General features: G+C 33.9%; 1 protein-coding gene and 1 pseudogene across 1 annotated transcript in view; one reads left to right on the top strand and one right to left on the bottom strand.

The window, feature by feature from the left end:
* Positions 1 to 26,954, top strand: part of LOC136778025 (opioid-binding protein/cell adhesion molecule-like) — a 1,000,824-nt gene extending 973,870 nt beyond the window's left edge. The window contains exon 7 of the mRNA XM_066734634.1: positions 26,016 to 26,954. Coding sequence (XP_066590731.1) covers positions 26,016 to 26,107 — 92 coding nt within the window. The 3' untranslated portion in view covers positions 26,108 to 26,954. The remainder of the gene's footprint in view (positions 1 to 26,015) is intronic.
* LOC136777926 (uncharacterized) lies at positions 14,951 to 17,602 on the bottom strand (annotated as a pseudogene).
* Positions 26,955 to 27,556: the final 602 nt, after the last annotated feature.

Here is a 27,556-nt window from a genome sequence, read left to right as displayed (position 1 = left end):
CTTTGAGGATAAGAGCCCCAAATGTGCAGCCCCAAAAATCAGGTCGAGTCTACAGCTAAGAGGAACCAGTCGAATCTTTTAGGACCTTCGGTCCTCCTACCTCTTAGACTTTTCTAGGCAATCCTTTGCCTCTTAAGTACACTATTAACTAGCTCATAGCTCTTGGATAACGAATTGTATAGAAAGAGACATTGTAATAATTCTTAATAAATCTTTATTATACAAAAATTTCTTAAGTTTGTCGTGAATCTGCGAACGAACCACAACACTAAATTTAAGATTTTTTTATAATTATTTTTATTAATTTGATTGGACTACTCGCCGAGCTGGCTGAAAAGGATTTTTCCTCGACTCGCCGGTTAAACGAAGGTATGATTGAGAGCGAGTGAGAGGTCCGAGAAAACTATATCCCTCTCTCTCTCGCACTCAATGTTTACCGAAGGTGAACGAAGTAAAGCGGTGAAAGCCGAAACACGCACGCATCGAGGTAATGGTGTGTGCCTCACCGATAGACGAGGCTACCTGTGTGGCTGTGAGAAGCTGGTAGTCATGGTGGGGGGTAGTTTCGTAGGCATATTCTGGCATCACTGCCCACCGCCTCCACGGCAGCGCCTCCACCAAGGCCAACTTTTGCGATTCCACCGGTGAACTAGGGTCAAGTACTTTGGTAAGTATCACCCAACCACCCACTGCCTTCCAAGAGGGGAGTTCCCCTCTGCGGCACTCTCCTCCCTCCTAAGAAAGCTTTCTCCAGGGACTGCCCGGAAGAAATCCGCCGTCTCCTTCCCTTACCCCATTGCCTCCGAGGACTCTTTCGGACCCAGTGTTCCTACCCTAAAATCCAGTGCTCTCGCAAGACTCGGGTAGTGGGGAGGGGTAAACTCACCCTAGGTGTTGCAGTGGCTCTGAGCCACTAGCTAGTGGAGAAGAAGGCTGAAGGGCAAGGGGACTTCCCCTTCCCTAAAACTACTTCTCCATCTTTGCTTCCTCCCGTGACTGGGGATTTTGCTGGGGAATACCCCAGGGAAATTGTCCGGTCCGGGAGTTTTGAAAGTCCGCGAACAGACCTAGGGAGTTTGACTTCCTTGGTTTCTGGAGAAACTTTTTCGGAAGAAAGTCACTAGAATTGATGGGAACAAATTCCCTAGGTTCTCGCTAAATCTAAGTCGCGTTCTAGCGCTTCTTGCTCCTATGTACATAAGTAGTGTGACTAAGGGGATTTTGGGGCCGGGTGGCGAGGGAGTCGGGGTTCCGCAGGGGGAGGGGAAGTAGGGGAAATGTCCCCACTCCTCGGCGGAACTCCGGTTGTGCGCATTGTTTTGTAGTTGAGATGCCCGCGAGTATCCCCCCTGACGTTAAACTCCTATATTTGGGGGGTACACATGTGACCTCCCCCCTCTTACGTTAAATTCCTTATAGAGTGGATGGGGGTGCCCAAGCGAATCTTGACGCTCCTGGGATGAGAGTTGGGGGAGGGGTGCTCAACCGAGTCCTTACGCTCCTGGATGCCCGCGCGACCGACTTCTTTGAAGGTGAATAGTGTAGACGCCTTAGAGAAAGAGAAAGAGAACACTCGTAGAGAGCGATCCACTGAACGCTCCCCCTTATTTATGTTAGTATGTTTGACGATCATAATACTTATTTGAATATTTTCTGCCTCTGTCGCTAAATCCATTGACGGGATACTTATCATCCGCTCTGTAATAAACCTCGGGAGCGGAGCCTATGTGACCTTGTCAATAACGAGTCCAATAGAAATCTTCAGGATTTATGTCATGCATTGTAAATTTTTCTTTTGTTCCTCTGTGGCTGATTTTTGCAATATTTCTAGTACGGATTAAAATGGATCAGTGGAGAGGTAATTTAATTGGAAAACACAAATTTAAGGGAAAAAGCCTTTCGGCATAAAAAACCCTCTTTATTGAAATACATATTTACTGATATTAAAAATATATGTATTTGCCACCACTCGGCTCCCAAACAGCAGCAGCATCTATAATTAAAGAGATAATTATTTATTTATTATTACTATTATTATTATTTTTTTATTAGTCTTAACTTTTACTAACTCTTAACGATTGGTGGTGACTGTCTGTCACACAACCCACATGCTCACATAGGCTGCATATTACGTAAACATAATAACAATTGCTACCTACGCGAGACTGCAGATTGCTCCCCTGCGGCCAGCATCTGCACGGCTACGGGCAGCGAATTTGGCCGCCATAGTGGCTGCTGCTGCTGCTCAGGTATCCAGCGGTACCCTCTTTGCACTGCCTGTTGCTGCTCTTCATCGTGCATATATGGTTTAATAATTCCCACTGGCACAGAGGACTTCTCCAAGTCCGATACGGTCAATTTTTTTTCTGGTAAAATAACTTTTTTTCAGGAGCTCATGATGTTTGACTTAGTACTGAAGTGAAGAGTGCTCTCCTCTCCATATTCAAATCTTCTCTCTCTCTATTTCAGATGAAGTTTACATCTCTTTATCATTACATATTAGCCTTCTCTCTCTCCATTTCAGATGAAAATTACATCTCATTATCAATGCGGAGAGAAGTTTATATATTCTTTTTATCAATACGTATTAGCTTTCTTTCCGTTAACTCTAGATGAATTAGTAAAAGGTATATTTACAATGATATTTTTCAATTTATTTGATAAAAGAAAGAGTACAGGTTAATTTACAATGATATTTTTTCCATTTATTTGATAGAAGAACCATTAATGTATGTTTTTAAACTATTCTATAAAAAATTTAATAGTAAAAGAAAAAGAAATGTGGTGGTTCCTCTTCTTCCCTCTTGATTTGCTTTGACGCAATATCTTTTGCTCCTCCTCCCCCTCCACTACTTTTTTCACCTCTTCTTCTGCTTCTCCCTTCTTCATCTCCTTTGATTCAATATCTTCACAAGTCTGTTTCTCTTCGTCTTTCTTCACTTTATTTTTAAAAAATACAAAGAAGTAATAATTATGAAAATGTAAAAAAAAATAATATAAAATAAATGCTTACAGTTTTTATGCAAATAATGATGCAGTTTCCGTTCATACTCTTCGAAGTAGCGATGGAAAAAATTGTTAATTCGATTGATGTATTCCTTTGTCAATTCTCTGGGAAGAGTGGGTGAAAGAGGAACAATATCCTCTTGAATCATGATTAATTTACACTTTTCGCAGCTAATTATTTTTTCCTGTGGGCAGCACCGACGACGGTATAAGATTGAATAAAGCTTTGAGGACTTGTGTTCTCCTCTTTATTTCTCTAAATAGTTTTGTTTTTTATTCCTATAAGTTTGAAAAAATCACATTTTTGCTTTTATCCACTTGGCAAAAACTGACACTTCCTCGTAAGGACAGTGGATACGTTCATTGTCCAAGTTCTTCTCTCGAACGTGTAAATTACACGGTGATTTCTCAAAATCATATAATTTAATTAAATCCTTAAACTTAGGACAACCATACACTTCTAAATTAATATTTTCCACATTCATTCTTTTCAATATATTTTTTTCAATATTCCCTCCCTTGTAGGCTACTACGGGATTCTCGCAGGTTAAGCGATCTCTAATAAAATCTTCAACATCCTCCTGCTCGTATTTCTCGAATCCAGTATCACTGTATTTTATACCATGCACCATATTGAGCAAATACTACACAGTTTTTTTGTCTTTCTCACTAAGGTTGTTCATAGTGTCACGTAAACGAAAAGATACGTAAGAAATTTGGTTACTTGCTAATTCAATTATAGCTATATCTTTATATTTAAATTCTTTCTTATAAACTAAGAAACCTTCTATATCCATTATGTGAGTTATTCTATGCATCGTTGCGCTCGTGCTATTCTCGACGAAGAAAAAAACCGAAATGAAGCCTCCTAGGAAATATCTCCGTCGAGAGAACGACTTTATCGTTTCTTTAAAATATAAAGTTACATTTAATAAGGAGTCCATTCTTTCCTAATCAAAAAAAGATATACCCTCTGCATAATCTCCGTAAGTGTTGGAGATTGGAGTCTCGACACGAGCGGTCTGGGCCTCTCAGGCTGTCTCACTCCCGCTGTCTGCTCTGTCCTACCTCCAGCCGAGGTCGATAGGTGGCCACGGTCACGGCGAGCACTCTCACTCCTATGATTTGGGACCCGTGTACATATAGATACCCATGATTAGAGTGATAAGCACGGCTCGTTTCAGTCAGTCTAGGCTCTAGACTCTGTCAAACTTTTGCACAATTAGCAGCTTAGCCATTCCTTCCTTCCTGCGACACCACTAGGACTCCTAGCTCGTAATTCTTCTTCATTGTCGGTTTCTTGGTCTCCAGGAAAACGACGTCCATTTCTGCTCTAACTTCGTTGCCTGGGAATCTCAGGTGCGAAGTATCCTGCCCGGGGACCTGGGGTCTTATCCAAGGTTAGGATTACGTATATAGTCGGTTTATTATTGTGTGTGGGTTATTATTTATACGCAGCCTCATTTGTGAGCAAATTTATTCTGTGTATTCTGTATCACCCATATATTGGATAAACAGATTTTCTACCAGTTATTCTCAGCGTTATTTTGTCTCATAGAGTTCTCCTCTCCTATAATTATTAGAGGATATCATCCGATCAACTTTCCAACAGTAAGATATTTTTTTTCCTATTAAGAGACACGGTAGTGTCTCGAAGGCAAGTAAATATAAAAGTACCGCCGACGCTACCGTGTAATTTATACAGCAAGTTTTGCCGTCCCAATTATTAAACCGATTTATTTCGGTGAATGATCTATTGTCATGATTTAACTAAAGCTTTTCCTAAACTGGTTTTGAATAAGCTTTCATTTGAGACCATAAACATGAAAATCAGTTCATGCAATCTAGAGATCTCATATAATGTTAGCTATATATATATATCGAAAATTCAGATTTTTCTCCATAATCTTCTTCTTCTTTTCCAGCCAAAATGTATGTCTCGGGCTGAAGTTGGTTGCTCAACGTAGATGCTAGTGACGTCGGTAGACGTATGCGTAAACATAGTTGCACACAATCGTAAATAGTGTGTCTGTGTGTGTATCTCCGCGACATGATTTACTTCGTTTATTACGGTAAATCAGGTTAAGCTGCAAGTTTGATTGATAGTATTAACCTTAAAATAAGTAGAACCCAATTTTATAATAAATAAATGAAAGAACATTATTAGACTGTTCTTATTTGAAAAAGATGAGGTTATACTTATACTCACCATACTCATTAAAAGGATTTTATGGAATCTACAGATTAGATAAGTATAACAATAAATTTTATATTATAAATTGTAATATATTTTGTGGTACTTTTTGTGATTTTATTTCAGATTAAATTATAGTGATGTGTTTATTGTCTGACTGCTGAGGGTCGGGCTGTGGAGTGAAGAATTAAAATATAATGTGGTTGTTGTACCATTTGCTGAGGATAGAGCCGACTGGATGAAGTAAGATTAATATTTACATATCTTCAACACCGTGCCAAAGAGAAGTATACTTTCAACATTTATATGCATCGGTGATTATCAGGAGCATATTAATTACAAGAAATTGTTAAGGTATTTGAAGATCATATGGTAAACTTCCCAGTATTGAAATCATTAACAAAATCCATATTTAACTGTTTCTTTTCATTAAACTGATGTGGGTTTCAACTGTCCGATAGGTTATATCATATATATACAAACAAATATTTCAAATTAAATTATGGTAATGCTTGTTTGTAAGATGTGAAACATTCCAAATAACCCTCATTTATGAATAATAGAAGTTGACAAGTGCTTGGATTTGAGTTAATTATATGATAGGAGATGTTTACAAAAAAAAACAAAGACATACCCAAGTAATAAAGATATTTAAACTCAGGGACGTTAGGTTACCATGAAATAAAGAGAATGAGTATGCAACAAAGTCAAATGTTGGTAAGTAAATGAAATTATTCATATTCTTTGAAATATTTAGTTCCATTGAAGAATTTAGGTAAAAGATCAATTTGATTTTAGGCTTCCTCGTAGTATCGTCATTTAGTATTTTATAGTCACTGTACAAGTCTATTATAGAAAACAGTAATACTTGTGCTTTGACTTAAATATATTTGGTACAATTGAACTAAAAATCCAAGGAAGAAGGTTTGCACACATACTGACTGATGGAGTTGAATCAAAAATTGGACTATTCACTCCTGCATTTTTTGAGACTTGACACAGGCCAAGATGAAAGCTTTGAAAGATTGACAAAGTAAGAAATGGCCAATGTTCACAAAAAAGTCATCCATTGCTCAACCATGATTTAAGGATGGGATTCATTGGATGAAATTATGTAAAGTTGAGTTAATAACTGCTGATTGTTTTCCTCCGTTACCTATGCAAGTATTCTAGGCCAAAGGCAGTATACTGGTCATTGGTATGGATGAAAAAATGCACGTTTATTCTCAATTGAAACTTAGTTCAAAAATTAATGGTTTCCACTCTATTCTGCAGTACCAGAAATCTGACCAGCTTCAACACTGTATAGAGATTAGCGAAACGAACATCTGAGGACTCTGGCACAGGAAACCCACAAAAAACAAGCTTTGCTTGTAAAAAAAGGTCGGCAAGTACATAAGTCGTATCTAGTATGATTAATATATAGTAATATAAAATATTTTAATTAAAAAAAAATAGTGAAATCCAAATGTTAGGCAAGTATAAATTTTTTCCATGGCAAAAATTGAAATTCAGAAAAAAGTAAATAGTAATACAAAAATTACTTGCCAGGCCCGTTGTATGCAATCGTATTAAATAGCCACATTTTTAACTTACGAGAAGCAATGCTTATATTGCAAGATAGCAACTTACACATGAATATTACGGGCCCGGCAAGTAATTTTTGTATTACTATTTACTTTTTTCTGAATTTCAATTTTTGCCATGGAAAAAATTTATACTTGCCTAACATTTGGATTTCACTATTTTTTTTTAATTAAAATATTTTATATTACTATATATTAATCATACTAGATACGACTTATGTACTTGCCGTCCTTTTTTTACAAGCAAAGCTTGTTTTTTGTGGGATCTTATAACGTTTTGTAAGAATATAGGAATTAAAACTAAAAATTGTTTTAACTAATTCAATCTAATAAAACATTTTCCAATGTTCTCATCGTTCCATAATGTAAAGCTTCAATTCGAGATATTAATTTATTAATCTATTAAATATAATATAAAATATTACAATGATGAGTTCTTATCATAATTACACTTTTAGAGGCATTTAACATAGGATTCAATGACTGTTTGAGTTATATTTTCAACATCATATACCCAATATCACATTAAAGCCTTTCGCTTTCAAAAATTTGTTTCTAAATTTACCTTTAAATCCACTTTTTTCTTAGGTGTTACTCTCACTATCATCTTTGCATTATGGCTCTTTCCCTGGTAATCTAGTGACATTTATATATTCTTTTCATTAATATAAACTGTAAAATATATACCAGTTAATGCAATGGAAGTCTATGTTTTTTAGGTATACTGCTTTCAGTTTCTTGAAGTTACACACTGTATGTTCTATTACATGTGAAATATTGAAATTATGAATTCCTTTCATATTTACACATTTACATGATTTTATTATAATTTTCATCAACTATGTGATTTCTAATTCCAAAGTTGTATGCCTAAAATCACCTGCAAGCACTTCACTCTCAAGGATTTTCTTATAAATTAGCTCATATTTATCCATCATTTTCTTAGCTGTTACCGTCAATATCAACTTTGAATTATGGCACTTTCTCCAGCACACTAGTACCATTTATATTTTCCTTTCATTAATATAAACTAGGAAATACACCAATTTATACAATGGAAGCCACTCTTTTGTGGATATACTGCTTTCAGTTTCGCAAAGTTATTCACTGTAAATTCTATTGCATGGAAAATATTAATATGATGACTTCTTTTCATTGTTTCATTTCTAGATGACGTTATCATTAAAATTATGATTTAATTGACTTATATATTTCAAAGGGTTTATGCCCAAAATCACCTGCAAGCCTTTCGCTATTAAAAATTGGTTTCCAAATTAATTTTTTAATTTCTCCACCTTTTCCTTAGGTTTAACTCTCAACATTAACTTTGTATTATGGCTCTTTCTATGGTAAACTGGAATCATTTCTGACTTCTTGTATTAAATATTACAGCTTAACCCTGCACAATGACACAATAAACATGTTATTGTAAATCAATCTGAAATAAAATCTCACTAAGTACCAAAAGATATATTACATATTATATTATAAAAATCAATGTTATTCTTATAAAAAATTAAATTTGAATAATTTTTTTGGTAATAATAATAATTTCTTTCTATTCTGATTGGGGAAGCGTAGGTAAATATATGGTTTTAATACTTTTTTATATTATAATTGAATATTAAATAACGATTAGAAAATATTTATCTGCTTTTCTTTAATCGTAGTAATAAGAAAGATTTATTGTCTCCTGGAAAATTGTTTCTATATATGATATAACCTATCGGACAGTTGAAATCCATATGAGTTTAAAGAAAAGAAAAATTTAAACATGAATTTTGTTATTGATTTCCATACCTGGATGTTTAGCATATTTTTAAACCTCATCCTTCTCTGTTTCATTTACAACCTTCGTTAATCTGCATTCTCCAATGACAGGGTATTTCCCAGAATTGTTATAGCATTTGGCACTGGTTGGCATCAAACTGCAAACTATGAAATAATGCCTATATATAACTTTGTTTTAATTAAACAAATTCTTTTTGCAATGTACTTACTTTACATGAAAATGTTTATGTTTATAGCTATTGAGACACTACCGTGTGTCTTAATTATGAGTGAATGTAACAAGATTATCCTTATCTGTTTTATCTGCAATAACCTGCATTTTTGAATAACAGGGTATTTCAATAACCTTTGAAGTACATCTGGAATGAGAGACTCAACAAAGTAATTGTTATATTTTAATACATGCTTGAGCTGAATTAAAAAATAAATAAATAAACAATTAATTTTTAATTACATACATTTTAAGCGGTTGAATGAGTTACACATACTTTACCATGTGATAATGAACAATTGGCTTATCTTTTTCTTTCGCTAGTAAATTGACATATTATTGAGTCATCAACAGTTAATCACATTTCAAACTACTGTTTCCATTGCTCAACCAGTACTCCGTAGTTGCATTAAACCAAAGCTCTGTTTTCCAGCAACACATGGCAGCACTATCTTCATTATCTATTTTATTATAAAAAGTAGTAATATCCACTGGAACTGTAACTGATTCCTCTTTAACTATGGTAGTACTTTTTGGTGCTTGCATTTTTCCAAGAATTGTTATAGCATTTGGCACTGGTCTGGCATCAAATTGCAAACTATGAAAGGATACCTTGTATATAACTTTGCTTTAATTAAACTAATTTTTTTCACAATGTACTTACTTTTCTTAAAAACGTTTATGTTAATTGCTGTTGAAACACTACCATGTGTGTTGGTTATGAGTGAACGTAACAACCTCATCCTTCTGTTTCATTTACAATTTTCGTTAATCTACATTCCTCAATAACAGGGTATTTCCAAGAATTGTTAGAGCAATTGGCACTGGTATGACTTCAAATCAGAGGTGCATACAAGGAAAATATTTTATTTATAACCTGAAATAAAATCCCACAAAGTACCACAAAATATTAAATTTTAATATATTTTACAATGTTGTGTTACTTATCTGATTCTCCATCAGACTCCTTCATGTATTTATTCCTTTAGTTTGTTTAATTATCTACACTTTGAATTATATCATACTATTTTTATCCCAACAGAGTAATTTTGATTTTGACAGTTCTATCGAAATCGATCGAAATTTAGGGTTATGCCGGTATTGAATATAGCAGGTGAATATAGCAGCCAACTTCAGCCCGAGACATACAGATCAGCCCGAGACATACAGAGAAAAGGGAGAAGAATTTCAACTTCGGCATATATATAGCTAACAGAGTATGAGATCTCTGGATTGCGTGAACCGATTTTAATGTTTATGGGCTCAAATGAAAGCTCGTTCAAAACCATTTTAAGAAAAACTTTGCTTAAATCATGATAGTGGATTATTCACAAAGAAAAATCGGTTTGAAAATTAGGACAGCCAAACTTGCTGTATAAGAGAGTAGTGCCTCGACGGCCGTATATACATGTCATTATCTACTTTTTTCTGTACTTGCCGTCGAGACACTACCGTGTCTCTTGATGTTATAAGGGACTCGCCAATGTATCTCCTATGTCACCTTTGTCAAGAATTAGCAGCATAAATGGGAGAGTAATTGGTGATAAAAAGAAATGTGGTATGCAAAACGACAATGTGTCAGCTTCAATTATATGCTTGATTGTAGTTTATTTAAAGCTTTGCGAATTGCTTGTCCAGTCATGCCAGTGTATCACCTCAAGCAGCTGATGGAGTTACTAAAGTTTCGCAAAGGCAGATGTTGGTAAAAAGTCAAATGTTGATTAACAAATGGAATGATTCGTGTTTCTTTAAAATATTATTTTCTTTGAAGAATTGAGATTTTTAAATGATGAATTTGATTTTAGGTTTACTCAGATGTTATCATTTAGTATTTTACAGTCACTGTGCAAGTGTATTATAGCAAATAGTAATTCTTGTGCTTTGTCTTAAATAAATTTGGTACAATTGAATTAAAAATCCAAGGAGGAAGGCTCGCACACATACTGACTATTGGAGTTGAATCAACAATTGGGCTTTTCAGTCCTGCATTCTGGTACTTGAAACAGGCAAAAATGAAAGCATTGAAAGATTGGCAAAGTAAGAATTAGCCAATATTCAGAATAACGTCACCTATTGCTCAGCCATAATTTAAGAATGAAATTCATTAGATGAAATTCTGTAAAATTGAGTTAAGAACTGCTGATTGTTTACCTCTGTTACCTATGCTAGTATTCTAGGCCAAAGGCAGTATACTGGTCATTGGTATGGATGAAAAAATGTACGTTTATTCTCAATTGAAACTCAGTTCAAAAATTAATGGTTTCCACTCCATTTTGCAGCCCAAAAATCTGACCAGTTTCAACAGTGTATAGAAATTAGCGAAACGAACATTTAAGGACTCTGGCACAGGAAATGTTATAAGGACGACTCGCCAATGTATCTCCTATATCACCTTTGTCAAGAATTAGCAGCATAAATGTGAGAGTAATTGGTGCTAAAAAGAAACGTGGTATGCAAAACGACAATGTCAGCTTTGAATATATGCTTGATTGCAGCTTATTCAAAGCTTTGCGAATTGCTTGTCCAGTCTTGCCCCAGTATCAACTCAAGTAGTTGATGAAATTAGTGAAGTCTGGCAAGGTCAGATGGTGGTAAAAAGTCAAATGTTGATAAACAGAAAATGTAAATTAATTAAAACATATATTTTACCTAATTATTTTTATATGTTGAAAGTATGTTTATTGATTATGAAAAATTTAATCAAACTTTTATTATAGTGAAACTGAAAATATTAAACAAGTAGCCGGGACATTAATTATGAAGTTCATTTATGCAGAATGCATTACAAATATCAATAAATTCAATGTGTTGACTGTGATATTTTTTCAATATTAATATGTATCATATTATTAGTTAAGCGCTGCTGTATCAAAAAATGAGAGTTGTAGAAATTTTCTTTAAATTCTGTAGAAAAATTGAAAGAATTATTTAATTTTTTAAATATTATACTCTTACAAAACGTTATGAAATCCCACAAAAAACAGACTTCGCCTTTAAAAAAAGACGGCAAGTACATAAGCCATCTCGCATAAATAATATAGTAAAATTATCCAATTAAAAAAAGTAGTGAAATCCAAATATTAGACAAGTATATTTTATTACCTTAGCAAAAGTTAAATTTTCGAAAAAAAAAGGAACAAAAAAGTTACTTGCCAGGCCCGTAATGTCCATGCACAGTGGGAAATTGAATTGTGTGTGAGATTCAGCTATAGCGTTGTATAGCAAATTTCATGTTAAAATACAGAGTGAAGTTAGCCGAACCACAGATGATTCTATTTCTCACTGTGCATGGACATTACGGGCCTGGCAAGTAACTTTTTTGTTCCTTTTATTTTCGAAAAATTTAACTTTTGCTAAGGTAATAAAATATACTTACCTAATATTTGGATTTCGCTACATTTTTTAAATGGATAATTTTACTATATTATTTATGCGAGATGGCTTATGTACTTGCCGTATTTTTTTTACAGACGAAGTCTGTTTTTTGTGGGATTTCATAACGTTTTGTAACAGTATAATATTTAAAAAATTAAATCATCTTTTTAATTTTTCTACAGAATTTGAAGAAAATTTTCACACTACTCATTTTTTGAAACAGCAGCGCTTAACTAATAAAATAATATATATTAATATTGAAAAAATATCACAGTCAACATATTGAATTTATTGATATTTGTAATGCATTCGGCATAAATGAACTTCATAATTAATGCCCTGGCTACTTGTTTAATGTTTTCAGTTTCACTATAATAAAAGTTTCATTAAATTTTTCATAATCAATATACATACTTTCAACATATAAAAATAATTAAGTAAAATGTATGTTTTAATTAATTTACATTTTCTGTTTATCAACATTTGACTTTTACCACCATTTGATCTTGCTAGACTTCACTAGTTTCATCAACTACTTGAGTTGATACTGGGGCATGACTGGACAAGCAATTCGTAAAGCTTTGAATAAGCTACAATCAAGCATATATTCAAAGCTGACAATGTCGTTTTGCATACCACGTTCCTTTTTAGCACCAATTACTATCACATTTATGCTACTAATTCTTGACAAAGGTGATATAGGAGATACATTGGCGAGTCGTCCTTATAACATTTCCTGTGCCAGAGTCCTTAAATGTTCGTTTCGCTAATTTCTATACACTGTTGAAACTGGTCAGATTTTTGGGCTGCAAAATGGAGTGGAAACCATTAATTTTTGAACTGAGTTTCAATTGAGAATAAACGTGCATTTTTTCATCCATACCAATGACCAATATACTGCTTTTGGCCTAGAATACTAGCATAGGTAACGGAGGAAAACAATCAGCAGTTCTTAACTCAATTTTACAGAATTTCATCTAATGAATTTCATCCTTAAATTATGGCTGAGCAATAGGTGACGTTATTCTGAATATTGGCTAATTCTTACTTTGCCAATCTTTCAATGCTTTCATCTTTGCCTGTGTCAAGTTCCAGAATGCAGGACTGAAAAGCCCAATTTTTTATTCAACTCCAATAGTCAGTATCTGTCCGAATCTTTCTCCTTGGATTTTTAATTCCATTGTACCAAATGTATTTAAGTCAAAGCACAAGTATTACTATTTGCTATAATACACTTGCACAGTGACTGTAAAATACTAAATGATAATACTATGAGTAAGCCTGAAATCAAATTCATCATTTAACAATCTTGATCTTTAAAGAAAATAAATATTTGAAGGAACATGAAACATCTCAGTTACTTACCAGTATTTGATTTTGCCCCATCTCCATTTTCTTTATTGCGTGGTGACCTAACTTCTGTAATATTTGGTTGTCTTCGCATCTTTTGTAAACATCTACTATCGTATAATTTGTTCAAATCCAAATACTGGTCAACTTGTATTTTACGTAAATGAAGATTCTTTGGAATGTTTCATATCTTTCAAATAAGCATTGCCATAATTTAATCTGAAATATTTGTTCGTATATATATGTTATAACCTAGCGGATAGTTACAATCAATATCAGTTTAAAGAAAACAAAAAGCAAAACATGCATTTGATTAATGATTTCATTACCTGAAAGTTTAGCATATGATTATTAAGTACCTTAACAATTTCTTGTAATTAATATGCTCCTGATAATCACCGATGCATATAAATGTTGAAAGTATACTTCTCATTGGCACAGAGTCGTAAATATTAATCTTATTTAATCCAGTCAGCTTTATCCTCATCAATGAATATGAAAATGTTCTGTCTTAATTTAATTTGAAAAAGAAATACCACAAAGTACCACAAAGTATACTACATCCTGTATTGTAAAATATAATGTTATTCTTATCTAATTCGCGAATCCTTCAGTCATTGTTAATTGAATTATTTGTGATTGTAGAAATTAACAGATGCAATATCGCAACACGATGAATAACCTCACTGCATTAAATAAAAATAACCTCACATTACAATTTACATAGTTCAATATAGTCGCCGAATTGACAGTCCACAACCATATATAGTTTGGTCGTTGAGTATATTATGTTGGAAGCGTTGTGAAAATAACGTCATTTTTCTTAGCAACTAACTTCAGCCCGAGACATACATTCTGGCTGGAAAAGAAGAAGATTATAGAGAAGAATCTGAATTTCGATATATATATAGCTAACATAGTCTGAAATCTCTGGATTGCATTAATCGATTTTCATGTTTATGGTCTCAAATGAAAGCTTGTTCAAAATCAGTTTAGGAAAAGCTTTAGTTAAATCATGACAATAGATCATTCACGAAGATAAATTGGTTTGAGAATTGGGACGGCCGAACTAGCTGTATAAGAGAGGTAGTGCTCGACGGCGGTATAGACATGTCTTTATCTACTTTTGTATGTACTTGCCGTCGAGACACTACCGTGTCTCTTGATATCAGTAAATTTTTTTTTTGCTTGATTTTGTATGCTTACCTTATCATTTAGTTTAATATACTAATAAATAGTCCTATGCAAAATTTTAGCCTTTTGGAATAATAAGAACTGGTGCCGATTTGTTTATAAAATTTTTATATGTAATAAGGTTTGGAAAAATGTAGTTTTATAGCTATTGTATTATGAATGGTTATTAAAATTAAAAATATTACTTTATAAATGTAGCATTTATTTATATATGTAGCAAGCTACACAAGTATGAATATAATATTATTCAGGATATTTCCTCTTTAAAGTCGTTTTTTTGCAATCTGGATATAATTTTCTCTGTTCTTGCACGTATTGCAGGAGAAATTGCTTTTGTTCTTCGTCTGCAGTGATTAATCCGTGAAATTCTTGAATTAATTTAACGGCTCTTTCAGCCGTATCATTGAAGGCTATCAAGAATTGAACAATATTTTTGGCTGTCAAAAAATAAATGTTTTTTTCCCAAAGAGATAGATTTTCTTGAAGAAAACTATCGTTAATATTTAATCGAGAAAAGAGATTTCTACTTTTGACTGACACAAACTCATCTAATGATTTGTCTGAAATATTCAATGATTAAGAATATGATACGATAGTAATATAATCTACATTAAAAAATTATTTTAATAAATCATGCAATTAGAAATTTAATTATATTATCGATTTTACGTGCCATACAATGTATTTGCCAATTCGCTCTTCGATGGAGCATATCATTTATTGAACTCCACTGTAGAATCTTTCTTTAAATTAGTTATAATTTTCTTTTTTGTTAATATATCCACTGATTCGTCAAAAATAGATAAAATTACTATTTCTTCTGAGATATACCATAAATGTTGACAAAATTTGATCAAAGCTGCTGTAGATATTGCCTTGTCTATTTATTCATATTGTTTTAATGATTTTAAAAAACATAAACCTTGATATGGTGCCTTTACTAGAAAATTACATTGTAGCCAAGGTTTGACATAAATTGTCACAATGAATAAGCAAATATCTTGCAGTGCTTGTGTGTCCTTTTTGCTTAAATAGAATTGAGACCTTAATAAAAATATTGTGAGTGGATAAAGAGCTTTAGCCATCCAACGTTCTTGATGCTTTGCACCAGGAGGTCTTATTTTCAATTCTTTAAAGTTAACTCCATCCAAAAATATAACACACAACTCTATTAGCTCTCTGTAATCATCTCTAACGATAGTTTTTTATAATTCAGTTGAATAAAAGTGTCTCATCTCTTTTATTTGTATATCATTAAAATATTTTTTTACAGTGCCAACATCTGTTTCAATATTACTTGGGTCAATATTTTTGCAATCAGTTTTGAATTTTTTAAAAAGGGGGATTTCAGGGCTATATGTTACTTGCGGGATCTTAGTCTGAAATACAGTTTTTAGGACTAATTCATACACATGATGTCGACATGCAAAAAGTAAAATTTCTCATTCTAATTTTTTCTCCATAAGCTCGCAAGCACCATTAAAGCAACCTGTATTGGACGCTGTTGTATCACAACACATTATTTGAACCTTATCACTAAGCTGCCATGTTATTAAAGCTTTAAAAACATCTTCAGCTAGTTCTATACCAGAAGAGCTCTCTATAGTTTTGGAACTGCAAGAAGTTGTTCTTTATTATCAAATGTAATTAAAATTGGTAGTCGCTCTTCTTTACAGCTTCTGGCGATTAGAGCAGGCAATAACTTTCCGTCCCAATGAACAGTTACAATTTCAGGTACATCAATTTTATAATCGGTCATTATAGCTTTTGTTCGCTCTTTGTGTACTTGCGTTCGAATTCGTTGAATAAAGGACTTATTAATTGGAAAATAGTTGATATTAAGTCCAAGTGCCTCCACAGTTCGCATGAAGAATATAAACTGAATCTCGTATACTTCACTGAGATTTATCTAAGGTGACCATTAATTTAGGAGTAATAAAATTTCGTCTTCCCCGCTTTGTAGCATTTTCTGATTTTATTATTTTATGTGGTGTCATTAAACACTCTTGTATATCCTGACTATCTTCAGAACTAGGAAATGTGACGCTGCATTCCTGAGGTAACAATAACAAATTATTGGAAATTGCAGAGGTTGATGGTCCACTCGCCGATATATATATATATATATATATATATATATCGGAGAACACTTAAATTTTTCTAACCGCCGCCCGAATACTTCCGTCTTTCCCGGTTCCCACCGTGAAACTGTCACTTAATTTACTCCGCATCATACTTCCGCCCTCCCTTCCACGTCTTGTTTATTTACTATCCCACTTTACATTACTAACTCCGATTTGTTTACATCTCGTTGAACCTAACGCTCACTCGTTCTTCTCAACATATTACTGCTATCTCCACCATAGCCCAACTACCCAACACTATATTCCCCCAACCAATCACTTCTCAATCTATCATCTCCGACATATATATATATTTGAGTCTTTTATTTTCTTCGTCTATCTTCCTTTGTTTCACCCTTTTTTCCTTCTCGGTTAGTTTTTTGTTCACACCCGCCAAAGCAACCTGATCGTCCCGATTCTCTCTGCTGTTGTAAAAAGATTTTATCTTCTTCTATTTTTATTATTTTGAGAGCATCAACGTGTGCAATATCAAACAAATTATCTAATTTGTTATTGAAGTCTTCTTCCTGTCGCGTATGAACATCACTAATTTTATTTGAGTTCTTTTGAAGTTTCCTCCACGTGTGGCATAAGCTCACTAGCTTTTTACACAATTAGGTCTTGATTTTATTGGTATTCTAGCCTTCTCCCAAAATATAATACATTCACGAATAGCGAGATTTGCACTTTCACTTAGACTTAGTTTCACTTCGCGATTGTTAAATAACAGAACAGCGAGAACTTGTCGGTTTGATGGTAACTTTGGCCCCATAATTTGGTGGTTTGTCTTTCTTACTAAAAATATACTCTTTTAGCACTCGCAATGCATATTCCATCTTTAAAAACAAAAATATCTGTTTCTCTTTATAATGTTACGTACTGGGCAGTCGTAGCCGCCTGTCGGTCGAGTTTCGGCTGACTTGACACTACAGTCTGGGTCAGTAGAAACGCTGATTGAGCTTTGCGCCTCACAGTACAATGAACTAAAATATTACACTCCGAACGGTAAGAATGTAATGAATTGGTAAGATTCGGGGTGAATGATAGTATGTATAAACATACGTTGGAACAGCAGATTTGTCTCAAAACTATGTATTTTCAGGTATTACAATTGTACTTACAATAAACACTAATTATGCTGCAACAGCATTCGCAGGCTTATTAACTATACGTCACAACTATTAGAGAGATTAGACTCTCTTATGGTTGTGGGTTACTCGCATTAGTTAACTATGATCAATTCGTAGTAGTTGTTATCTTTCAGAACGGTACATGCTAGGCACGACTGAAACATGCGCATTCGCGACGATTACTATACGACTTAGTTCGAATTGAATATTACTAGACTTAACTACCAGCACACGGCGACTGGGCAAGAGATTTACTAAAATATGGTGGAGTACTCTGCTCCCGTGGAATGAACACTAGAGTTACGACCTTGGAACGCGGATAATGCGGCAGCGACTAAGCTTGCACAGAATAAGACTCAACGTGAGGTTCGCGGAACTCGCATATATGTAGGAGGCTTAACAGGTCATGTGTCGTCAGTAACACCATGATCTTTCGACACTTGACAACCAAAAAATCTCCACATCCACGGCCGACGCCCCAGGTTTGACGCATTTCCGGAAAAGAAGTCCGGGCGTCAGCAATATGCAATTCTACCAGTATTGCACACGGACGCGTGCGATCTACTTTGTTTCGGCAAGGTGGCTGACCCCTACGATATAATAAAACTATGTTTTAACGGGATCCCTCACGCGTGCTTTACCGACAGTACAAGTCAATAAACAATTATTTTAATAAAATTCAAATGCGAAGCAGTTTGAAAAAATCGGGCGTCATTAAGACGGCCAGTCCTAACGAGTCAAACAAGTTTAAAAACACTCATATCGGATGAAAAATAACTTTGTACCATTGACCCGCGTATTTTTAAGAGAGCTCAATTTTGGTTATTTCCACTTCAAGAACACGAGACAGTGGTATAGCGTTATTCTTCATCCGATTTGAGTGTTTTTAAGCTCGTTTGACTCGCTAGGACTAGCACCTTGTCCTAAAGACGCCCATTTTATTAAAATTGCTTCGGATTTGAATTTTCATAAAACTAATTGTTTGTTGACTTTTAATGTCGGTAAAGCAGGCGTAAGGGATCCCGCTAAGGATAGACATACACATAATATGAATACCGTAGACACCAAACTACGAAAGTTTTCAGCAGAGCTTTGATTTTACAAGTCGATTCATATTGTAAGAATCCATAGTCAGACATGCTGTAGTTGGGTATTAATTATAGTCTGGCAAGAGCTATATTCGGATTACCTACAGTCTGGTATCCCTATCTCGACTTACTATAGTTCATAGTCAGCATGGACAACGCGCAGGCGTTGACGTTTATACATAAGCCGTGCTTGAGAGGGAATTACTCTCTTCCGTTTATGGTCATTGGTAGTGGCGCTGGCTTGAGCAACACGGCCACGTGTATCACGTTTGTGAACGTGCTGTCGTGTGGTGCGGTTTGGCACCTGTTAGTAAACTTTAATTTCGTCCGGCATTGATATCGGGGATAGTGCAGTGTTGCCAGAAAGTAGACCGTCGGTCTACAGAATTTCCCCCTCCACTTACCACCACAGATGCAGGCTCGTTTGCGTGAGCCATCCCCGCTTCTACCGCTGCTCGATGGTCACCAACACAAGTAGAAGCGTCCGTACATGTGTCGACTGACTTCGCTCGCTCTCGCCTATCCTCGGATTAAAGAGAGAGCGGAGATACTTTCTCGGACCTCTCTGTCTTTCTCGCTGTTAGCGTCTAGCAGAAGTTCGAGGCAAAATCTTTCCGCTTCGCTTTGCCGAAAATCTATGAATATTTTATGTTATTTACATTTGCAGCCTAATTCCTTTATACATGTTTTTCAGCATATTTATTTATAAGCATTGACTTATTATAGTCAATAATAAATTAAGGAAATGCGCATGTGATATGTAGTAATTACTTTAAATACAATTTCATCTTTATATTTCGCTTACTTCCGTAAAATATGCATTTCTTTAATTTATTATTGATTTTTGTAAGTCAACAGCAATTAAAAAAAAAATTTAATCTTAAAAAAAAAAAAGAAAAGTACCGAGCAGGAACCGAACCCGAACTCACGAATCGCCACGCGGTTACCTTACCGCCTAGACCACGAAGCTTCTTCGGTGCACCGTAAGCAGAAAGTCTTCTTAAGGACTTGAAATCTTCTTTTGAACCGTATAAATAAACGAGCAACCGACAGCTTTATTTATTATTATTCTGTCATAATGGTACAAAAATTAAAGAATAATTATATATTGAATAGTTTTCAAAAGCTGTTCCAATAGCCAAGAACAAAGATAAATATAATCAACGCTCGTAGTTTCCGTCCTTGGCTATTGGAACAGCTTTTGAAAACTATTCAATATATAATTATTCTTTAATTTTTGTACCATTATGACAGAATAATAATGAATAAAGCTGTCGGTTGCTCGTTTATTTATACGGTTCAAAAGAAGATTTCAAGTCCTTAAGAAGACTTTCTGCTTACGGTGCACCGAAGAAGCTTCGTGGTCTAGGCGGTAAGGTAACCGCGTGGCGATTCGTGAGTTCGGGATCGGTTCCTGCTCGGTACTTTTCTTTTTTTTTTTTAAGATTAAATTTTTTTTTTAATTGCTGTTGACTTACAAAAATCAATAATAAATTAACCCATTAACGTCCAAAATGTCAAAATTTCTTGCACGTTTTCAAAGTGATTTTTTCCTATGTAATTGGCGTTGAAAAAATTCTTGAACCTCATATTCTGATGTAAAATTGCATGCTCTATCAGAATCCGTTGCCAGAATCATGATGAAACTCACAGGAAAAGAGATATGCTCGATTGAAACACAAAAAACACCTAAATTTTCGAAAAAAAAAATTTTTAGGATTTTTTTTCGAAGTGTTACGGTGAAGATATCACCTTGCGACCGTGATCAAAGGTGATCATGGGAGTTGAAGTTTAACAGGGAATTTTTTTGTTGACCTTGAACCATCGCTTCTTTACAAAATGGCGAAAAAAGCGAATTTTTTTTTTCAATCTTCATCAACTTTTTTCTCGAAATCTATGGTCTTTAGAAAAAAATTCATAAAAAGAAAAATGCCTTAGAATCGCTCGAGGAACATTCTCAAATTTTTTCAGAATTTTTTGAGACAATTTTTGATTTTCCGGGAAACTTGTGAAATGGAATTTTCAAAAATGTCTCCAAAAATTCTGAAAAAATTTTAAGATGTTTCTCGAGTGCTTCTAAGACATTTTTGTTCTTATGAATTTTTTTCTAAAGTCCATAGATTTCGAGAAAAAAATTGATAAAGTTGAAAAAATAAAAATTCGTTTCGGCCGATGTTTTGAAAACCTATTGGTAAAAAAACGTTCTGTCTACGAAAACTCGGAAAAAATTTTACAATATTGCTCGAATGATTCTAACTTATTTTCATTCTTTTTTCAAAGACTTATAGATACCGACAAAAATTTCATCCTTTATTTCCATTTCATTTCGGCAGATAAGCGTAATTTTTGGTCTCATGTATTCATGAATATTCGTCTTTTTTTGTTCTCTTCTTTCGTATTTTTGTACATACGGATGAGTGATAAATAAACGAAATCATTAATTTCATACATTATGTCGCGGAAACGTGTAAGATCTTCTGAATATGAATCAGATTCTTCAGATAGTGATTCAGAACGCAACGTATTGATTCCGGATCCTGACTATTCAGGTTCCGATGATTCTGGTTCCGATTTTGATTCAGATTGCGAACATGAAATACCCAATATCACTTACAATAAAGCTCGTGCAAATTATTCTGAAAAACAAGATAAACTTGAAAAAGGTTATGAATTCACTTGGATTGAGGGTGAAAAGTTACACCCTGATTCTTGTGAAGATAAAGTATTATTGTCCGAATCGCAAAGAAAGAAAATACGTAGGAGCGAACCTTTTCAATTGTTTGAAACCTTTTTTTCTATTGAAATGAAAAAATATATTATTGATGCGTGTAAAGACAATGGTTATGATCTGAAATTGAAAGATCTTGATACTTTTATTGGAATAGTTATTTTTTCTACATTCAATCCCAGAAAATCACAGAGAGATTACTGGTCATCTGATCCGTATTTATCTAATGAAGTAGTTTCTTCTGCAATGTCTCGCCAACAATTTGAAATCACAAAATCTAAATTGAAGTTTTCAAAAAACAAAGACAAAGATTCAAATGATCGAGGATGGCGCGTTCGTTCTCTACTGAAACTTTTTCAAAATAACATCATGAAATTCGGAATATGGAGAACTGCTCTATCCGTTGATGAGATGATGGCCAAATCCTATCCAAAAACTGTTTTGAAACAATTTATTCGAGGAAAACCGATAAGATTTGGTTTGAAATTTTGGGGCTTGTGTACTTCGGACGGCTATCTACTGAATTTGGATCTTTATTGCGGCAAGAATTCTCAAATTGGAGATAAGTTATCTAAATGTGCTTTAGGTTCACGAGTAGTATTATATTTATTACAACCATTTTTTCAAATAATAAGTTATAACAAAATTTCTCAATTTCATCTGTACTTTGACAACTTCTTCACGAACATGGATTTGGTATTACATTTGAAGAAATTGCGTTTGAAATGCACTGGTACTATCAGAGATAATCGAGTCAAAGAAAAAAATGTGCTTGATAAGAAAGCTCCAAGAGGGACATATGTGGTGAAGCACGACGTAAACAGTGGCATAAATTTCATTACTATCATGGATTCGAAGCCCGTCTCAATAGCTTCAACTGCAGCAGGTGTCAATCCTCTATCTATTTCAAAAAGATACAGCGCAGAGGCTAAATCTAAAATTGAAATACCTTTTCTGCAAGCTTTTCACCTATATAACAAATTCATGGGAGGTGTTGACCTGCATGACGGACATTGCAATGACATATTCCCAAGTATACGATCAAAAAAATGGACATGGGTAGTTTTTATGAGACTTATACAGGCGTCTATTACTAATTCTCTTGTAATTTTCAATGCTGCTAACGATGGAAAGAAAAAAGTTGGAATAAAAGAGTTCACTACTTCGATTGCCAAATACTACTTACAAAAAAGTAGTCGCAAAAGTAAAGCACATGGACGATCTAATAGTGACAAATTGAGGATTTGTTCGAATGGAAACTGTCCAATAAGAACAAGAATTTTCTGCAAAACATGTAATTTAAATATTTGCAATAAATGTTGGCTAAAAAAGCACACCTAAAAGTATGAATAAGTGAGAGGCAAGGGGACTCACGGAAAACAAGCACCCCGAGACGTGAGAGGCAAGGGGACTCACGGGAAAAAAGCACCCCAAAGGAGACAGAATTTTACCACGTCCACGCCGTAGTCTCTGGGTAACGCTAAGAGTAAAAAAATCTTCCTAAAATTTGCACAGAAATCGTTTTTTACCAATAGGTTTTTAGAGCATAGCGGCCGAAACGAATTTTTATTTTTTCAACTTTATCAATTTTTTTCTCGAAATCTATGGACTTTAGAAAATAATTCATAAGAACAAAAATGTCTTAGAAGCACTCGAGAAACATCCTAAAATTTTTTCAGAATTTTTGGAGACATTTTTGAAAATTCCATTTCACAAGTTTCCCGGAAAATCAAAAATTGTCTCAAAAAATTCTGAAAAAATTTGAGAATGTTCCTCGAGCGATTCTAAGGCATTTTTGTTTTTATGAATTTTTTTCTAAAGACCATAGATTTCGAGAAAAAAGTTGATGAAGATTGAAAAAAAAAATTCGTTTTTTCCGCCATTTTCTAAAGAAGCGATGGTTCAAGGTCAACAAAAAAATTCCCTGTTAAACTTCAACTCCCATGATCACCTTTGATCACGGTCGCAAGGTGATATCTTCACCGTAACACTTCGAAAAAAAATCCTAAAAATTTTTTTTTTCGAAAATTTAGGTGTTTTTTATGTTTCAATCGAGCATATCTCTTTTCCTGTGAGTTTTATCATGATTCTGGCAACGGATTCTGAAAGAGCATGCAATTTTACATCAGAATATGAGGTTCAAGAATTTTTTCAACGCCAATTACATAGGAAAAAATCACTTTGAAAACGTGCAAGAAATTTTGACATTTTGGACGTTAATGGGTTAAAGAAATGCATATTTTACGGAAGTAAGCGAAATATAAAGATGAAATTGTATTTAAAGTAATTACTACATATCACATGCGCATTTCCTTAATTTATTATTGACTATAATAAGTCAATGCTTATAAATAAATATGCTGAAAAACATGTATAAAGGAATTAGGCTGCAAATGTAAATAACATAAAATATTCATAGATTTTCGGCAAAGCGAAGCGGAAAGATTTTGCCTCGAACTTCTGCTAGACGCTAACAGCGAGAAAGACAGAGAGGTCCGAGAAAGTATCTCCGCTCTCTCTTTAATCCGAGGATAGGCGAGAGCGAGCGAAGTCAGTCGACACATGTACGGACGCTTCTACTTGTGTTGGTGACCATCGAGCAGCGGTAGAAGCGGGGATGGCTCACGCAAACGAGCCTGCATCTGTGGTGGTAAGAGGAGGGGGAAATTCTGTAGACCGACGGTCTACTTTCTGGCAACACTGGGATAGTGTACAGTAAAAGTAGCAGTTTGTGTAACATAGGATTGGTGGGCAATAAAGTATACAAGAAGTGTTTTAACACGCGGCTCTACGTTCCTTTATTTCCTCGGTGATCTTTATAATATACAATAGCTTACTGAGAATTATGGTTCTTAAAGAAATCCAGGAATTCTTCGAGTTTGTTTATATTCTAACATCGTTATACAATATACACATATAAAACCAAAATATTAAGCGAATCCTATAGGCTTCGAATTCTTCTGATAGAATTTTGTCAATCACATTTATGTTAACTATTCAAATATTACTATACACTCTCAACAATTAACGCATTGGACGGGATGCTGCTTATATGTAATTTGTACTATCGTGATTTGTTATAAATCGACACGGGTTACAGTAATTGAAATCGCATAAAAATTTATTTCTGAGTGTTTTAAGGTATAATAAAAAGAAATAGACTGTATCCGCTGAAGTATTTTAACTTTAAAAAATAAGGGACACGCTATTGCTTATACAGCAGAATAATAATAAATATATTGTTAACTTTTATTAGTTATAAAAACATAAACAAACAATTAAAACATGTTAGTAACTCGAATTATTCATAGATTGATGGAATCCGACGTGTAGAGGCTAGCCGCGCTCAGTTACGTATGCGCCTCACAGCTTTACGCCGCTCGGACGACGCTTCTGACTGTGCGCATCATGATAAAAAATTTTTTTTTACAATGAACACCAAGAGAATATACGCGTTTTATTTTTTTTTTCCTTATAGAGGACATTCCAAGGAACATTTCTGATATTTTTTTATAATTGTCAGAGCATGACAACACATTTGTTAATTAAAATGTTTACTCTAATTGTTAGTAGTTTTAACCATTTATAAAATTTTTGTTTTTTCTAACATAATATGATTCTTCCTGAGTATACTGGTTTTAGTCAGAGTCTTCTATCTGTATTCGTTTAGAAGATATGAATTTGCATAGATTACGCGCGTTTTTATCAAAAACAGCAAAATTGCAATCTTTGACAGCTCGTATCTCCGCAGAGAAAAAAGATTTTTGACTCTAACTAATCGCCAAAAGTCTTGTATTTTCTTATATATTAACATATATTTAAAAAAATCGGTGTTGCACTCCGAAATCTGTTCGTTTTGACGTGGAATGGCCTAATAGTCAGTTTTCAACAAGAGCTCTGTTGTCGTCATTTTATATAGGAATTGTAACGAAATTAGTTGTTTTTAAACTTCAATATATGCTTAATGAACCATCAAAAAAATAAATCCTATTCCTCTTTAACTGTTACTAGATTAATTGTCAATGTTAAGCAGTTTTTCGGCATCTAGAGTGGTGTTACACTTTAAATCAATCCAAATATACTTATTCTAAAACTATGATCAAATGCCATAAAATCTTCTTACACTAGTATTATGAAAACTCCCTGGATACTAAATTTAAATAGTTTTTATGTCAATGTCTCACTGTAGTAATTTTGTCAAAGTATCTGTAGAATAACCAAGTGTTTTTCCTGTTTCAGGAGAGTATCCAGCGGCAATGCAACACGGTGGACAAGCGAAACAACCGAGGCTGTATTCTCTTCTACTATGTCTGTGTCTATTACTTTACTGATCTTCTTATGCATATCCGCCATGCAGTTAAAAAAATGGGAAATATGATAAAAGGTTTTAACTTTCACCAAAGATTCGAAACTGCCTTCATACTTTGCTGGAAGATTTATTCATCTAAAATTTTAATCGTAGAAGAAAACAAAGTGCTGTGTACAATGTAATTGGGAACCTGTGCAGATAAATAATAACTTGTTAAAAAGCATCTCAAGCAACCTTCACTCTTGCACTATCGAGGATCTGTTTAAACGTTCTTACTACAGTGAGCTTAAAAGTGCAGGGGATGTGCATACATGTTCTTATTAAATAGTAAATTAAAATACCGCTGATATTTTTGAAATTTAGTATCTAGGGTTTTTTTTAGCTGCTTACTACGAAGGTGTAATGAATTTTCTCTAATTAAATATGGTCTATTTAGTATGTTAAGTGCTAATACGATCTAATATAATTATAATGTAATATACGACAATTGAAGAGCGGATCGAAGATAGCGTTGTTCATTAAAAACTTTATAAAAACTAATACATTTAAAGTTTCAGCAGCCACAAAAGATTCACTACGTCTAATGTAAATTTATCAACCTACAGTTCGTATAAAGCTACCTAAAAGAAAACTGATACCAAATTTCACGATAAATTGTTAAAATTGTTAATATTCACTCGGTTATGTTGAAAAAACAATTTTGTATTTAATTTTGACTATAAACTCATATTCAAAGGAGCGACAACTAAAACTACAGGATGTAACAAAAAGTTGATTGTTCTCAATATTTTGAAAATTACGCGTTATAGAAAAACAATGTTTCGCAAAAAAATTGTAGAACTCAAATTTGTCTGTATACCATCATTAAAGATTTGTTTTTGAAATGTCATTTAAAGCTTATATAAAAGTCATCTTGATTTATTAAGGGGGTCCCTCCGTGTGACGGTAAATTTTTTAGCCTTTTTTTGGGAACGTGGTTCTTAAAATTGCGAAAAGATACACACTCCAGGTTTTTATTACATGTTTATTGGTATTTTAAAAGTATGCAAATTTCATGTTGAAGCAAAAACTTCACTGTAAAGTACGTTGCGTTAGTTTGAATACATCCATAAAGAAAAATCGGACCAGGACGGTTTACACGATTGCAGCTGACTGGCTTCTCTAAAATGAAAAAAAGAACGGCTTTTTAATCAGTAGACTTGGAGCTATCGTATGAACTAGAATCAATTAAAAATATTAAAATTCGAAATAAAATTTTTTTTAGATAACAAAAGGAGTCGAAATTATTGATTGATTCTAATTCATACGAAAACAATAAACGTGAGGAAGCTACTGTTCAATTTTCAAAGCAAATGGTCAACCCGTTTTCAAGATATCATGCAGACCATTTAGAATAACATAGTTTCGTGAAAAATGCCTTTAAAAATCCAAATACGCTTTACACTATGAAATCTTTTACTCACGATTAGTC

Source organism: Prorops nasuta, unplaced genomic scaffold, assembly GCF_024137725.1.
Source record: "Prorops nasuta isolate Cenicafe-Biocafe unplaced genomic scaffold, Cenicafe_Pnas_1.2 PNAS00013, whole genome shotgun sequence".
NCBI classification, from domain to species: Eukaryota; Metazoa; Arthropoda; class Insecta; order Hymenoptera; family Bethylidae; genus Prorops; species Prorops nasuta.
The sequence above is the reverse complement of the archived record's forward strand: the minus strand, read 5'-3'. Positions and strand labels throughout refer to the sequence as shown.